The 17,533-nt window shown below is 44.9% G+C and overlaps 1 protein-coding gene across 5 annotated transcripts in view; it reads left to right on the forward strand.

Moving 5' to 3' along the window:
• Positions 1-17,533, forward strand: part of rbm19 (RNA binding motif protein 19) — a 285,521-nt gene that overhangs the window by 191,750 nt on the left and 76,238 nt on the right. For 3 of the 5 annotated variants that reach the window (XM_078554054.1, XM_078554051.1, XM_078554056.1), the window contains one exon: positions 2,002-2,091. In XM_078554054.1, the coding sequence (XP_078410180.1) occupies positions 2,002-2,069 (68 nt within the window). In that variant the 3' untranslated portion in view covers positions 2,070-2,091. Of the gene's footprint in view, positions 1-2,001; positions 2,092-10,856; positions 11,528-17,533 lie in introns of those variants that run through there. The other 2 variants (XM_078554052.1, XM_078554053.1) reach the window with 2 other exon arrangements.

Consider the following 17,533-nt stretch of genomic DNA (forward strand, 5'->3'; position numbering starts at 1 on the left):
ACTAGTGCTTTGTGAGTAGCTTGAAGATACAAATTAAAAAGAAAAAGTGTGATAACACTGCAAATTATATGGTGGAATATTTTATTGGACCACAACTAGCACACAAGGTTAGGTAACACTCTGTTATAGTTTCAACATTAATTTGTTAAAAATGTCAGTGCAATTCATGTTTTATTTCAAAACATTTTAATTATAATGTCTAGTTTTAAAGATGAATTAATGGTGTCAAGAGTATCAAAACATTGCCAAAAACACTGGTCTTTTATTAAAAATTTGCTGCCCACCCTCTACCCCCTTGTTTTTCACAGCAAAACATTTCCACGTTCATTATCAATTTTAAAATAGTTTCCTAGATCTTGATTTGTGAACCTCGAGTGGCATCCTGAATTTTAAACATTTAGTTGTTTTCAAAGTCAGTTGTGGCATGCTTGCAACTTTATAAGTCCCTGAAAAGATTTTATTTGTTGCTTCAAAAACATCAAAACTCCTCATTAGAATTTGTCCAATGATTGCATGTAACTCTACCTTCAGCCTTTGGGTCTTTTTAAAATGCTGTATTAACCCATATGATGATTATTCAGCAGTTCCCTATCTTCAAACATTAATTTGTCACCTCAATAATTTAAGAATACTTACTCAGATTTTATGCAAGGCTTAATATCTGGCTACCTTATGCTGAGAATCTTAGTTCCTTTAGAAAATAGATATAGTATAAAAGTGTATGCTTGTAAAAGCAAACCTTTAACCTTGGTAAAACGAATTAATAATTCCTGATTAAATTTTTCTCAAACTCCATGCTGCTCTACCCATCTTCTGACATGAGGTTCTTTATTAAAATAGCATGCTGGGAATAGCTTTTGTGCCCTGAAAATGCACATATAATCAGTGATTGTTTGAGAGTAGCAATGCTAGGTGGTTTAAAATGCTGGAACTAGGAGGTTTGGGTTAACAACCAGAAAAACTGCTGAAGCCTTTTGCTGTGTTCTTCACAGTTTCCTGTGTGTCAAATGGAATGAGGAAGAAAGCATGAACTGAAAATGGAAACTAAAATTCTAAGTGGTTTTTCAACAGCTATCCGTACAGTTTAGTGTTATGGACAGACTTTGTCTCATTTAATAAAAAGCTGGTGATCAAAATGTGGTTTAAAATAAATTGAGTAAGCTTTGTGCAGCAGATTTTCAACGTGCAATAATACTTTGCACACATGAATTTGTTCTTATCAAGTTTGGCATGCCTTTTAATATCGGCAAGATTTTCCATCTATTTGCAATTTTTTGAGGTGACAGCAAGTATTGTTAACTCGCCTTCCTTCAGTCATCCGATTTAAGCCAAATAAATGAATAAGAATTGTGAGTAATGTCTATTTACTAATTGGAAATGAATTAGCTAGTAAACTGAGTGGTCTTTCTAAATCATTAGAATTTTAAAAACAAAGATCATCTACAATGTTTGTCCAGATGACATAGGCAGATGATTGCACACAATTTGTTACATAAATAAATCTGGATTATTTTGGTATTTTAAGAATAGGGACATCATAACCATTTACTACCTTATTCCTAAGAATTTCATAGAAATGACTCTCAAACTGAAGCTCCTCTTAAACTTTTAAAATGGCAAACCTAGTCATATGTATTTCATTTTCATTCCTTTCCTTCACCTTAAAATCTAAATATATCACTGTGCCCTAGCATTAATGGCAATTGGTTTAATCAGTTGTTCATCTGCAGGAGCATGCCAGCCTATTGTTGGTGTTAATGATGTAAATGATAGACAGTTCATGCTTTGCTGCTTACTGTTCTATTTCTAGGCATCCTACTATTACTACTTCCCAAATCCAATTTCCCAGCCTATTGTATGAATGGCCTATTTATTACTGCCGAGCAAATGAGACTCGAGAAGAGGGAGAAAATCAAATCTAATTATTGCATATTGATTGTCTTCAAATTCATATCTTCTATTAAATTCTCTTTATTCTTTCTCTATGTTCATCCACAATAGATTCTCCAAAAAAGAAGCGGTCAGAGATCCTGGATGAAATTATGGATGAAATAGAAAAAAAAGACTAGATCGCTGTTTATCTATTTGAATGTAAGTACTTTTTTTCTGCATTTTTACTCCCTATTGCTGTACTGCAAACAAAATTCACAAGATTTTATTTTAAAGACATTCCTGCATGTATGTACAGAGCATATCCCATGGAGCTGAAGGAAAAGATTAACTCTTTGGAGCTAAAATTGTTTTTTTTTACTATATTGTGTATATCATTATATTGACAAATGCAATGCAAAATAAATTGTGGCTATTTTAAGAAAGGAGATCCAGAATTTGGTCAAGCAAAGATAATTAGGAAGAAACTATTAATAATTTTTAGAATTTATTTGTCACTTAAATTAATTAAAACATTGGGCGGAATCGTCCCAGATTTGCACAAGGTGCTGTAGCGGGCAGGCAATAGGACATTTTACCCGCCATATTGTCCTATGCCTGGTGCGACCCGCCCCATTAATTATGCATTCACGGGGAACTCACCAGCTTGCTGATGGGCAGGCTCGGATTTTCCTGCCATGCTGTGACCTCAGCGCTTCCTCGCTCCGGGCGCCATATTTAACGTGCACCAGAGTGCATGGCTACTACATGAGCAGGATTTTCCCATCGGAGGGAAGGGCCCGCTCGCCGACGCATAAAATGACACATGGTGACGTCGAGCGGAGCTCCCGACATCGCTGCGCCCCATTTAAATTTTCCGGTAGGTGGGAGAGCAGCAAAATCAGCTGTGCACCCACCGACCTGTCAATGGCCAATTGAGGCCATTGACAGAGTCATTTAGCTAATTAATGGACCTGCCCGTCCATCCTTAAGGTTGGCGGGCAGGCCAGGAGCCCCGGCGGGAATTAGAAAAAGCATGAAACCTCATCCACAGGCGGGATGAGGTTTCATGTAAGTTTTTAAAAATTTTATTAAAGTTTTTGTAAAAATTATGGACATGTCCCAACTCGTGACAGTGTCACATGAGGGGACATTTCAGGAATTTTTTTTTTCTCTTTTTAACATTTGTCACAGAACAGCCAATCTCCCTGAGGCAGCACTTAGTCTCAGGGAGATGAGTGCGCTCTTTCGTGCGCATGCGCGAAAGAGCGTACTCTCGATTTTGGGATTCCCCCCCGCCTGCACAGGGAGCGCACAGTGCTTCTATGCGGAAGTCGCGCTGGGTAGGCCTTAATTGGCCTGCCCACGTAAAATGGCACCACGCTCCCGATTGGGGGTGCCGATCAGAGAGGCGGCTATGTGCGCCCGCCATTCAACTTCACCCCCGAGGGGGGGGAAATCCTGCCCCATGTCTTCAGACCAGGACTGTTCCAGGTGAAAGATGGCCCTGAAAGCAAAAAAGATGGCAGCCCCCAAATTTAATGACGCCTCTCTGGGGCACCTGTTGGACCCTGTGGAAGTCCGCATGATGCCCTCTACCCCTACTCTGGCTGCTGGTGGTCCACCAATGTCACCAATCTGGCCTGGGAGGCAGTGGCAGTCAGCACCACTGGAGCGCAGAGGAGGTCAGCCATCCAGTGCAGGAAGAGGATGAATGCTCTCATCTGTTCTGCCAGAGTAAATCAACCACCTCATCACTCCCAACGCACACACTCAAATCCACCACACATCCACAGGGCTCTCCCACCTCAAGAGACAACACCACTAACTCACACGCCCTCACATCTCCATCAGTCTCATATCCTCGAGTTCGCATCCTCACCCGTCCATGGCTCCACTTACCACACAAACATTCCACACAGTGCCATGTGTCCTGCTCTCACACTCTCCATTTGTTTTCATGCATTAAAAGCCGACTCGCAACAGCAGGAAGAGGTCCCAGACCGGGGGTTTGGAGTGGCCCACATTAAACCCCTCACTCACTTTGAGGGGCGTGCCATCGAGCTGACTGGTGAGGACATGGACTGTGCCTGTGGCGATGGTGAGGTCGGCAGCAAACACCAATGTAAGGATCCTGCTCCACATCATCCCTCTCTCAAGGCAACTATGAGTGCTTTCTCACCTGCTTTTGACTCTGCTGCCATGCACTAATTATCTCTACTTTAGTTCACAGGGAGCTCTGCCAAGCAGCCGACACTCTCAGCCAGCCAGTCCCTGAGCTCCATCCAGGTCCTCACCTCCAGCCAAGAGGGCACCACCTCCATTGAAGAGCTGGAAATAAGCAGCCTGGAAGACCCAATCACAGCGCTTATCCACACCCTGCACCAGCGCAGAGATGCACACCTTGGTGGGGCCTAAATCTAGAGTGGACTCGGGTTCACAATCTGGTGGTCACCATACGGACACGTCACAGAAGGAGGAGGCAGGTTCAGCCGAGCTCCCTGGCACTGCTAGGGAACAGGCATCTGTGAGGCCCAAGTTGGATGACAAGCCTCTGGATTCGGCCTTCCAACTCATCGTGGAGAGTCAGCAGAAGGTGGGAGAATATCACGCAGAGCTGTTGGAAACCCTCAACAGAGTGGCACGCGAGTCAAAAGTGTGTGTCTGGCTGCTCTCTGATGAACTGGTGCCCACATGCACATATGGAAGTTTCCATGGGAGGGGTGGCAGACGCCGTGGAAACCCTGGTCCAGTGGCACACGGAGATGCACGTAGACCTGCGCTCCATCGCGGTAGCCATGAGTGAGTTTCTGCAGTGGCAACGTGAAAGGGAAACTGGTCGCCTCGACGTCCCCCTCCCAGCTGCTGCTTCCCCTTGAGGAGTCAGGCTGGGGCCCTCAGGCACCCAGAGGGAGGACGAGCTGCAGCTGGACACCTCTGGGTCATCCACTCTGGAATCTCGGAGACTGTCTTCTCCCTCCGAGTCCCCTTTGACTGTGACCCCCTCAAGTTTGTCCTCTGTCACTGCAGAGGGAGCGGCTGGCCCACAGGAGGACAGCCAAAGCAAAACGGAGCCCTTGGCTCTCCAGCGGATGCATGCCGAAGTCATCAGAGGCAACAGGGCCAACCATCGCGCAGGTTGCCTTTACCCCTCCTGCGAATGTCAGTGCAGCACCTAGAAGAAATGGTAGGCTTAGAAAAGTTAAGAATTTCTTGAACACATTTTGTCATTTTATAATCTGAAAGTGTATTCATTTTCACTGAATAATGTGCAATGGTGTCTTTCAGCTTCATTTGCAGGCTTTGCGAGTCCTCCCCCCACCTCCACCACTCGCAGTTCAGCTGCACGCAGCTGGACCACAAGTGATCCTGGAGGGAGAAGTGTGTCTGTGTGGCAGGGCTTTTCAGACCCTCTTGCAAGCATTCTTCCATACACGTGGAACTTTCCTCCATCACACTCATCTCAATGTCCTGAGCATTTTCAATGTTGCCTGCTTGGTGTTTTCTTTGAGTTGTCCATCTGAACTGACCTGCATCTCCGCCTACCCATTAATTGCACTCCCATGCAGCACCTGTGCCCATCCAACGCGAGGCTTCACTCACTTACGATTTGAGAAATATAGTCTCCGTAACGTTTCTTCTCAGCTTCCCTGTCGTTTCCCCTCCTCAGTCACCCATGTCCTTTTCCCCCATCCCTGTTGACCCTCTGGCATCACCTCCCACCTCTCACCTTCACCTACCAACCAGAACCCTTTTGTTTTCAGGATGTCCAGGTGAACGTGCACGTTCCCTACCTTCCTGAGAATCCCACCCCCATCCACATTGACTTCCTTGACCTCCCCCTGCCCACCCCCAACGTCTGTGTCCTCTGAGTCCCCACCAACCACCTTCACCATCCCTTGCACTGCTACCATCACACCCTCAGCCTCCCACCCTTCCGGCTCACTCTGCCCGTTCTCACACTCGCTATTCTCACCTACCACGTCCATCTCCAGTTCACCCCCCAGGAGGTAGTCATTGACTCCACAAGCCCATCCCTTGCACCTTCACCTGGACATTCTCTTCCCCCCCCACCCCCCCAGATCTTTCTTCCTCTTCCATCCTTACTCCTTTCTCTACCCCCACCCACGAATCCTTCCTCCCCCACACCTGACTCCTTCCTCCTCCCCCAACTCCTTACCCACTGAACTCCTTCCCTTACATCTTCCTCACACCTACTTCCCTAGTTGTGACATTCTCTCCTGTTACACCCTCCCCCCTCCATACTCCCTCCTCCTTCTCAACCTCACCCCCCCGACACCTTCGTTCCCCCCTCCTACCTCAACCCCCACCCCTGACAACTTTGTTGCCCCACCCCCTCCCAACCTCACCCCCCCCCCCCACCCCCACTGACACCTTCATTCCACCCACTACCCTCCCCCAAACTCACTACCTCCTGGCCAACCTTCACCTCCCAGTGAAATCTAGACCTTTCTCTCCCAACTGCCCCCCTCACTGATCATCCATAGCAGCCTTTGGACAAGACCATGATGCCCCGAAGCAAACTCCAGACATCAAATGAGACCTCCCACCTTCCGTGAGCTGCTTCGTACAGCGCCATGTCTGTGAGACTCCGCCCAGCGTACGATGCACATGTTCCTCCAGGGTCCAGTAGCTGTAAGGCTTCAGCATCTTCTCAGATGTCCGCGACTTCTGCATGTCACACTTGTCCAGACGTATTCTGGACCGGCGTCTCTTCCCGCCGGCTAACGGTAAATCTGGCGTGATGGGGTGAATCCAGTCGGGCCTTATTTGCATCCCATTAGCGGGAACCTGATTTGCATCCCATTAGCGGGAACCTGATTTGCATCCCTTTAATGGAATGCAAATCAAGTTCACGCCAGCCTCCAACAGGCTTGGCATTCCATCATGGTGTACAAGATCGGATGATTCCACTGTGCTTTCACACCAGTGTGAAATTGATTTTTGCCTTTCTTGCCATATCGCCCTCCCCACCCGCTATGATACCCAACGCCAACAGGGACGGAAAATTCCGACCATTGTTCTGAGACCTGATTGAACAGGACAAACAATTTATTAGGTTGAAAGATTGCAAAATTAAAAAGTGCAGGGACTGAAAAGGAAGTGTAAATTAGAGCAAGTAAAATCAGTGTCAAACTGGGCACAGAAAATGGAAGGGGAAAGGTTGGATTGAAAGAGACAAAAAAACCTGCAAAGAAAAAGTAAACATGAAAATGTTTTAGATTTTAATTTGAAATTTAAAAGATCTCCAACAAGAATTAAAACCTGTACGAATGAGACTCATCAATTGTCCTAGTTAATTTTCAATGCCAGAGAGGCCTTTTGACAGTGATTAACAATTGTCATAGTGTTAAAAGAGTGCTTAGACTGATATAGGCAAGACAACTTTCTGGGGTGAGTTTAATTTGTATATATGACTACTTTGCACAATGGTGAACCAGACTGTGCAATAGCACTTTTGCGAAGCTAGCAACTAAGCGACACACCTTGGACAGCAACTTTTTCTTCACGTCTAACTATGCATCTATTCCTCACCCGAAGTTGCAGAACTGTTTGGAGGAAGTAATGACTAGCGCCATCAATTCGTCATTATTTTGACACGAAAATCTAGATAGTTGAAATAAACCTTCAGATACCTTGCAATTTGTTTTTGAAAAAAAACAGGAGGCAGATTCAGTTTCAAGAATATCAATAACTAAAGGAAATTGAATAAACGTGATGCTAATGAGAATAACTAGATTCCAGAAGAATATACAGTAAAATTCTAGTAATGTAATTGGCCCAGGCAAGTATATGGCATACACCCAGTGTTGAATGTAACAGTGTTGTTTACAACATACTCACTGTGGACTGAACAAAAGAGTTTACACATATCTGACTTTAAAAATTGGCTTTATTTTCTCACCATAGTGTGAATTTTGTTATCGTAGAAGCGTTGCTTATTAAACAATTAAGCACTTATTTCGTTTCTAGAAAATACATTTGATGAAAACAGCATTAAACGCCTATCGAGTTAAGCACAATATGATCAAAGCATAGATATGAATCACTCTCTACAACCTATTTTGTACATATTTCTTGCTATTTTGTTTTTATATTTTTTTCTGAAGACAAACTCTGGAGTGCATTTGCAATCTACAGGTGCAGGTAATTTAAAGGTGTCTGGCATTGTGTTGAACAGCAGTGACCTGGCAAGATTATGGTTGAGATACTTGTTTCATGCTCCTCCAATTTTAGGCTTCATGTATTTTTAAACACTTTAATGTGCCTGCCAGTGTACAGTTATGTAATGATTTTTCATCGATTTTTCAGCTGGATTTACCTCTGGAAAACATATGCTTGAATTTTTTTCTAGTGATTTACATATTACATTATTAGTGATTAAATATTACATATTTACATATTACATAGTGACCATCTTACTGGTCTGTAATATAACATCAGGATTTCATACATTGAATTCTGATTACATACTTCTGTTTAACTAAATTCAGGTCACCTATAGAAAAATAATTCGAATGAAAATATGATGCTTGCCTGTAATCAGAATTTATTGAGGATTTCTATTTGCATAATGTATGCCCTCTATCCGCCCAAAATTATTATAAATGCAATGATCAGTTTACCTTGCTTGTGCTTGCAAGTTCATGTTCTCACAAGTTCATGTTCTCACTTTCTCTTTAAATATATACGTGCGTGTGCATGTTTTATATAAACTTATATATATGAACACTCATGTACATTTCATACACATTTCTCTTGAAGTAATTCAGCATACCATGTTAGTCTCATGCCATTTTTTGATACAGTTGTCTGCTAAGACCATACTTTGTCACTATCCAGAGCATAATGCATTGCTTTGTGAAATTGTTTAACTTACTTGCATTGTGTGCATATCTCTCAGGTGTTCATGATGGAACTGCAAATTTGGAGCATGCAGCTAAATTTTTCAGAGTACATTTATTTAAATCACTGAGACCACCTATTTCCACCTCTTTGGATCACCCAATTTCACTCCCAGCTCATCTTCTGCTGAAATGCTCATTCATGCCTTTATTACCTCTAGACTTGACTATTCCAACGCACACTTGACTGGTCTTCCATGTTCAACTTCTGTAAACTTGAGGTCATCCAAAACTCTGCCGCGTAGATTGCAAATGCACTCCAGAGTTTGTCTTCAGAAAAAATGTAAAAACAAAATAGCAAGAAATATGTACAAAATAGGTTGTAGAGAGTGATTCATATCTATGCTTTGATCATATTGTGCTTAACTCGATAGGCGTTTAATGCTGTTTTCATCAAATGTATTTTCTAGAAACGAAATAAGTGCTTAATCGTTTAACAAGCAACGCTTCTACGATAACAAAATTCACACTATGGTGAGAAAATAAAGCCAATTTTTAAAGTCAGATATGTGTAAACTCTTTTGTTCAGTCCACAGTGAGTATGTTGTAAACAACGCTATTACATTCAACACTGAGTGTATGCCAAATACTTGCCTGGGCCAATTACATTACTAGAATTTTACTGTATATTCTTCTGGAATCTAGTTATTCTCATATCACTTGGTGTGGTTAACTCACACCAAGCCCCATTTTACCATCAGTCCTGTGCTCGCTGACCGTCATTGGCTCCCAGACAAGCAACATCTTCAATTTAAATTTCTCATCCTTGTTTTCAAATTCCTCCATGGCCTCCCCCCCATCTCTGTAATCTCCTCCAGCCCACAACCCTCTGAGGCTCTAATTCTGGCCTTTTGGGCAGCCCCGATTTTAATCATGCCACCATTTGTGGCCGTGCTTCCAGTTGCCTTGGCCCTGAGCTCTGGGATACCCTCCCTACACCTTCCACTTCACTTCTCTCCTTTAAGACGCTCCTTAAACCTGTCTGTATGCTCACCGTCTTGACACCGCTCGTCACCTCTTGACACCGTCCAGGACAAAGCAGCCCGCTCGATTGGTACCACACCCACAAACATTCACTCCCTCCACCACCGACGCACAGTAGCAACAGTGTGTACCATCTACAAGATGCACTGCAGGAATTCACCAAGGCTCCTTCAACAGCACCTTCCAAAGCCATGACCACTACCATCTAGTAGGACAAGGGCAGCAGATAGATGGGAACACCACCACCTGGAAGTTCCCCTCCAAGCCACTCACCATCCTGATTTGGAAATATATTGCCGTTCCTTTACTGTTGCTGGGTCAAAATCCTGGAACTTCCTTCCTAACAGCACTGTGGGTGTACCTACACCATATGGACTACAGTGGTTCAAGAAGGCAGCTCATCACCACCTTCTCAAGGGCAACTAGGGATGGGCAATAAATGCTGGCCCAGCCAGTGAAGCCCACATCCTGTAAATGAATTTTAAAAATTGCTTTTGGTATCTGGCCTAATATCTTCTAATGTGACTGCATGTCATATTTTGTTTTATAATGCTCTTGTTATGTGCCTTTGGGCGTTTTATTACGTTAAAGTTTGTTACTGGAGCTCAGAACATCAGTGCAAAAGATGAGCTCGTGTTTGCAGGTGTCTTCAGCAAAAGTCCCAGCTGGATGATCTTACTCAATGTCATCCTAAGGCTCCAACCATGATAGGCTAACTATGTTGAGTTAATTTGATTCACTCCACATAACACTATGAAGTGGCTGAGTGCACTGGAAACAGCAAAGGCTATGAGCCCTGACCACATTCCAACTATATTACTAAAAGCCTGTGCACCAATGCTAGTTTCTTCCTTTGCCAAGCAGTTCCAGTACATGTATGACCTGACATTGTGGAAGATTGCCCAAATTTCTTCAATCCATAAAAGTATAAACATAATTCGCCTAATTACTGACCATTTGGCCTCCTCAGTAAAAGGTCAGGTGAGAGCATTAATCAAATTAATCATAGAAAGGCTGTTGTTACAATGCTGAGCTTTACATGATGGTTATGTTTTAAAATGTCTCCTTTAACTTAAGGTGAAACAATGTTCTGAAAAGGGGAATTCACTTTTAGTATAAGGTCATACTAAACATCTCTGCTCAAAGATGGCCACTAAATCACATGGACCTGTGAGAGAGGAACTCGAATAGAAACCTATTGAAATATCACGTGACAGTTTCCAGACCTTTCTACAGTGACTCACAGTAAAGGGACTGCAACTTGAGAGACATGGAAAGAGAAACAGCAACTACTGCCTTGTGGAGAAGCAAAACCGCTACCGCTGTGAAGGGCAGAGAAGGACTGTTTTGTGTTGAAGAGGCAAGATGCTTGCGACCGAGTTTGTTTTCTGTTCACAAAGAAGGGGACAGAACCAATGGGACTTTGGGAGATTTAAGGAACAAGGAGTTGCCTAGGTGGGCCTTGCTGGTAAAAAATCAAATCTGGAAAACTCGGGCTGAGTGGAACAACTTTTGAAGGACACCTGAAGTTTTAACCTAGCGCAGTGGGGAGAAGTTAACCTGCTGGAGAGCTATGAATAACTTTGGACCTGTCCCTGTAGTACTACACGTGCTAGAAGTGCAGAAAGGTGTTGTAAGACTTATCCCAATTGCATCATTTATTGCAGAAGTACCCTCTTCCTTAGTTTGTATTAGTTGCCTGTTAAGTAATGTTTGATCTGTGTTGATTTAGTTTGTTATAGTAAAAATCTTAAAATGTGAAACCTTGTCCTTTGGTTATTTCTGTTTGGTTGTGAAGTTATCGGTCAGTATGGAGATTGTAACACAGGAGGCCATTTGGTCTCTATCATGTCCATGCTGGCTCTCTGCAAGAGTCCCATTCTCTCACCTTTTTCTCAAATTCCTGCTATTTTGTTCTGTTCAGAATAGATAATGAACTGCTCTATTCTTCACTGTTCAATAAAATGATGGAAGACATCATTAGTGATATCGCCAGAAAGTGATACTCGTTTAGTAATCCTTTGCCTATATTACTCAGTTTCCATTTTGCCAAAACCTCTCGATTCCAGACTCCTTCACAGCCTTAATACAAACCTGGTTAGAGAGCTGAATGCCAAAGGAAGGATGAGAGTAGTTCCCCTTGACATGAAAGTATAGCTCATTGAGTGTGGCACCAAGGAGCACTAGCAAAACTGAGATGAATGGAGGGGGTGAGGAGGCAAAAGAAAAAAAAAACTGCAGTGACAGGAGCCCTACCTAACATAAAAGGAGAGGTTAGAATTGCTTGAAGCCAGTCATTGCAACCAGTTGAAACTTAGCAGTTCAGTAGCAGAGGAATAATGAGAATGGGCAGAGAGACATGTCACTGGATTCCCACCTTTGAGGATGCCACCAGTAATTTTCCTGACTTTCACATACCTTGTTGCTTTTAAATGATGATATAGAGTTAGGGCTAAGGAAACTGACCAGTTTTCCTGGCTGCCCTATGAAGTACCACTGGCCCAAGGTACTGGCAAAAGAGAGATGGCAGTAATTGTGGGAGAAGGCTGCAAGATTGTTCTTAGGCCATTTTGGAGGAAGTGGGTACAGTTGTGGTCACCTGTTTCTCACTTCTGCCTTCATACTGTCAGAAAGGCTCAGGCAGGCTCTTTTTTCCTAAGTATTGAAATGGTGCCTTTTGGCATGGAGGGGAACTTGCAGGTGGTGGTGCCTGCTGTCCTTGTCCTTCCACACAATAGAGATTGCAGATTTGGGAGGTGCTGTTGAAAAAACCTTGGCAAGTTGCTGCAATGCATCTTGTAGATGCTACATTCTACAACCATGGAGCACCGATGGTGGAGAGAGTGAATTTTGAAAAGTTGTGGATGGGCCGATCAAACAGGATATTTTGTCCTGAATGGTGTCAAACTTCAATGCTGTTGAAGTGGCACTCATCCAAGCAAGTGAAGAGCATTCCATCATACTTCTGACTTGTACTGTGTAAGTGGTAGAAAAGGCTTCGGAGAGTCAAGAAGTAATTTATTTACTGCAGAATTTCCAGCCCCTGGCCTGTTCTTGTATTCACAGTATTTATATGGTTGGTCCAGTTAAGTTTCCGGTCATTGATACCCCCCAGGCTATTGATGGTCAGGGACCTGGCAGTGATAATGCAGTTGAATATCAAGGGAAGGCATTTAGACTCTCTCTTATAGGGGATCATTGTTGCCTGGCACTCGTGTGGTGCGAATGTTAAATTGTGCTCATCAGTCAAAATCTGAACTTTGTCCATGTCTTGCTGCATGTAGTTATGGACTGTTTCATCATCTGAGGCATTGCAAATGGAACTGAACACTCTGCAATCATCAGCAAATGTCCCCCATTTCTGACATGTTGGAAGGAAACCTATTGATGAAGCAGCTAAAGATGATTGGGTCTAGGACACTGCCCTGAGGAACTCCTGAAGCGATGTCCTGGGGCTGAGATGATTGGTCTCCAACAACCGCAAGTCAGATGGCAGCTGTTGGTGATTATTCTGCTTTTCACATTTACCTCTCTAGACACTTTTGTTTGCTTAATCCATTACCACCCCACCACCCTTTTGCCTTGCACCATCATCCCTTTTATCATTTAATCTCTCCTACCTTCCACTCAATTGCAGATCCTCCACCTTCATCCTTTCCCTGCCTCTACCAGTATCTATGCTCCAACACTGCTCCACCAGAGGGACGAAAGACGAGTTCTATGAGTAGCTTGACACTGCTATCAGCAGAATCCCTAAGACAGAACATGTTTACCTTCTGGGGGATTTCAGTGCAATAGTGGACACAGACCATGAGGCATGGCCCTTGTGCCTCATGCAACATGGCATGGGAAAGCTAAATGAAAATGGGCAGAGACTATTTGAGATTTTCTGCTACCCCAAGTTTTGTGTAGCTAATACCTTATTTTGGAACAAACCGTGCCACAAGGTGTTCTGGAGACATCCAAGATTAAGGCATCGGCACCAGATGGGTCTGATCATCATGAGATGTGACTCTCTGAACAACATTCTCAACTTACTCAGCTACCACAGCGCTGAGTGCAATACAGGTCACTTCATGGTGTGCACCAGGGTTGGGATTCAACCCTTGAAGCTTTTTCAATTAAAGCAGAAAGGCCAGCTTCACATCAACGTCAGTCACACTGCCTACCCAGATGGTTCCTTGACTTGATGAAACAGGTGCTCTCCTGCATTCCCACAGTGCAAAAGCAAAGTGGAATATACTTCATAACACCTTTTACAATGCCATACTCTCAGCGAATTGGGAACAATGAGTGGAAAATGCTGGCTGGTTTGAGGCTAACATCGCTTTAATGGAACTTGTCATTGAAGCCAAACGATCTGCTCTCATCAATTACAAGAGAGACCTGAACGAGAAGATTGAATGCACAAAGAGCTGCTCGAAGTAAAGTCCAACAGACTGCTAGGCACTGCACCAATAACCATTGGTTACAACTCTTCCAGAATTTCTGTTGACACAGGGAATGCTAAGGGCACGTATGATGAGACCTGGATCAAATGATAAATGATAAAAGGGATGACCAGTGCCAGCACAGGGGTTCAGCCTGCAGCTGAACAGGCCACAGCAGCACACCATGGAGAAGTGGCAGCAGGAGCAAGACCAAAGACGGGTCATGCCACGTTCCAGGGTATTAAGGAGTTGCATGAACTATCTTCAGATGTCAGAGCGCCAGTGCCAGAGAAGACTAGCTCTTAAGGGAATCTGTCACTAACCTATGCAGATGCTGCAGATCAACCTATAATAGATGGGATTGATGCCAGTGACACTGAAAATCACCACGGCTTTTAATTCCTATGCATTCGGCTCTATTGAGGGAATCACTGGGGTCATGTGTGGGATATCCCAGGCAGACGTACATCGCAGCTTTTAAGGACATCACCAATGCTTTGTTTAAGAGGGCTGGAGCGTTTGTGTGCAACCAACACTCCTCTCTATCTGGCTTTGGGGCCATTTCATTTCAGGCTTTCCACAGGTGCAGGGTGTACTCAGTTGCATCCATGTGGCAGTCAAAGATCCTCGGGCCAACCTGTAGCCTACATAAACAGGAATGGATTCTACTCAATCGACGTCCAAGTGGTATGCAACAACCAAAAGTGCACCCTGCTTCCTAGGGAGCACTCATAATGCCTATGTGCTTTGGCATTCCCAAGCACCACAGTTGTTCCAGTCCAACAGATGCCTTCAGGATGAATCCTCAGTGACAAAGGGTACCCCTCAAGACAAAACTGGTCACGCCATTGAGGAACCATCACTCTGCAGCTGAGTAGCAATACAAAGTTTGCCACAGGTTGACCTGGGCCACAATCGAGCACTTGGCCTCCTGAAGATGCAATTCCATATAGACTCTTCCAGCGGAGCACTGCAATATGCCCCATCAAGGGCCTCCAGGATCATAGTCATCTACTGCGCTTTACACAACCTAGCGCAGCAGAGGATGGGCAGGCCATGTAGCCAGGCGACTTGGAGGAGACTTACTCCTCTTTTGAAGAGGAGGAGGCAGAGCAGGCAAGACAACAGGGTGAGGTGCCTGCGTCAGAGGCAAGAGCTTTGGAGGAACACATGAAGGAGACTTGTGACAACCTTCCAGCAGGCATGAGGTCTTTGAGCTGCCTGCCACATAAGACCACCAGCTGAAGCCACCTCTACATGTCACGAAGAGGGCCAGAATGTGCTTTCCTCCTTATGGGCAGATGAGGGTGCAAGGGTTCACATTGGCCATTGTCCTCTCACTTGCAATGAATAAAGGATGCAGGAGTAAATACACCAATGAAATTTAATGATACACAAAGACCAATCAGTTACATGTAAAGTTTAGCCACTCACGCGTGCCATCCTAGTGCGGCAAGGTGCTCTTTCTAATGTGTTTCCCAGTGCTCTGAAATGCTTTCTACATCTGCTGAGGTGGAGGTAGGCTGCTAATCGCAATGCCCTGTAGCCTGAGATGACCTCTGGGCGCATGATGCCTGAAGGGCCCTGTTTGCTGAGGGGCTGCTGCACAGGTGCAGGTGCCTCCTTTGTGGCCACGCCTGTTGGAGGCAATCAGGTCACTGGCAGAGGCACTGAGGAGCTATCCACCCTCTGGCCGCCTTGAGAGGCTGCAGCTCCTCCTCCCTCTCGGTACATAGTGGCATCTTTCTCTCTGCTGGAGGTGGTGGGACACCTGGAGTGGTGCCCAGGCACCTCGTCCCTCTCTCGCCTAGCCACTGCCACATAGAGCTCATGATTAAAGCAATGGTTTGCAGGTCTTCACGCATATCTAGCACCGCTGAATGGCCTGCTGGATCTGGCTCACCATGCTCTCCATGGACGAAGCCATGCGCTCACACAACTAAAACCAGTGGTGGACATCAAGCTCGAGAGAGCCCCTTACTCTCCTCATGCTGCACTCCAGTCTCGCCATCCGCTCTAGCCTGGTTTTCCTGCTTTCTGGCCAGTCTGATAGCTGGTGTCAGAATTCAGATGCTTAACATACCACAACCTGTCTTCACTCTTTCCCTGGTGTTGTGGGCCCTTTTCTTAAGCAAGCAGAAGAGGAAAGTGAGTCGCCCCCAATCAGCTGGCACTCCTTCGGCACATAATCGAGGCTTCTGGATGTCTCGTACACATGTCAACTCTTCATGGGACTTGGAGGACGCTGGCAGAGAGGCAGCCACCTGTCAACCTCATGAGGCACCTACTGCAGCACACGAATCTTTCAGCTGCCTGACTGATCTCTCCCCATGTTGAGACTCATTGCGTGTGATTCATGTGAAATTCATTGTGCACTCAGCACTCATTCACACTCATCTTGGCAGTGTGGGAGAGATTATTGGCCTTCTTTCGACACTGGACCCAGGTATGTAGGTATGTGCTGGATCCCACAGCTGCTAACCTCAATTGCAATCTCCATCCAGGCTTCCTTGGTAGACTGGAGAGGCACTTGCCATCCATAAGGACAGCACGTCCTGCTATTCCCATGCAGCCTGGAGGAGAACCTGCAGGGAGGCATTGCTAAACCTTGGGGCCACCCTTTGACTGCCCTGCAACATTCCCCTGTTTACCTCCTGCTGTGCTCCATTGACTGTGTGCTATAGACACGGGAGATGAAGGTTATTGTTCTGGGTGATGAAAGCCGCTGGTCACTGCAAGGAAGTGGGTCCTCGCAGGGGCTGGCATGACAGTGCGAGAAGCTTTGAGGCACTGCAGGCAGGTCTGGCTGCTGTTTAGAAATAGCACCAATATCTGTGGTCCCAACACCTAACTCCGGGATCAATGCCTTCCTGGCAGCCCTCGACACTTGATTCGCCTGGCCCAGCACCACTAACTTTTTGATTGACCAGCCACTGCATAATTTCAGTCAGTTAGCCGCATCCACCCCAAACAGCAATGCTGTCCACTTCCAGCTCCACTAGTGCGACCCGCACCACTAATGTTAAATTCCATCCAGTTGCTTGGTTTCTTTGTTCATAGATACTACTTGATATTCTGAGCATTTGTTTTCTATTTTTATATCACAACCATTTTCCTTTGCCCTTGGTGTGACTGCAGCCAATGGAGAGTTCTCCCCCGCCACCACTTATTCCCATTAATTTCAGTATTGGTAGGGCTCTTTGATGCCACATTGGAAAAAAAATGACTTGTATTTATATAATGCCATTCATGACCTGAGAACATTCCAAAGTACTTAATGGCGATTGAAGGACATTGTAGTCATTGTTGTAAAGTAGGAAATGT

Source organism: Cetorhinus maximus, chromosome 12 (genome assembly GCF_964194155.1).
Source record: "Cetorhinus maximus chromosome 12, sCetMax3.hap1.1, whole genome shotgun sequence".
NCBI classification, from domain to species: domain Eukaryota; kingdom Metazoa; phylum Chordata; class Chondrichthyes; order Lamniformes; family Cetorhinidae; genus Cetorhinus; species Cetorhinus maximus.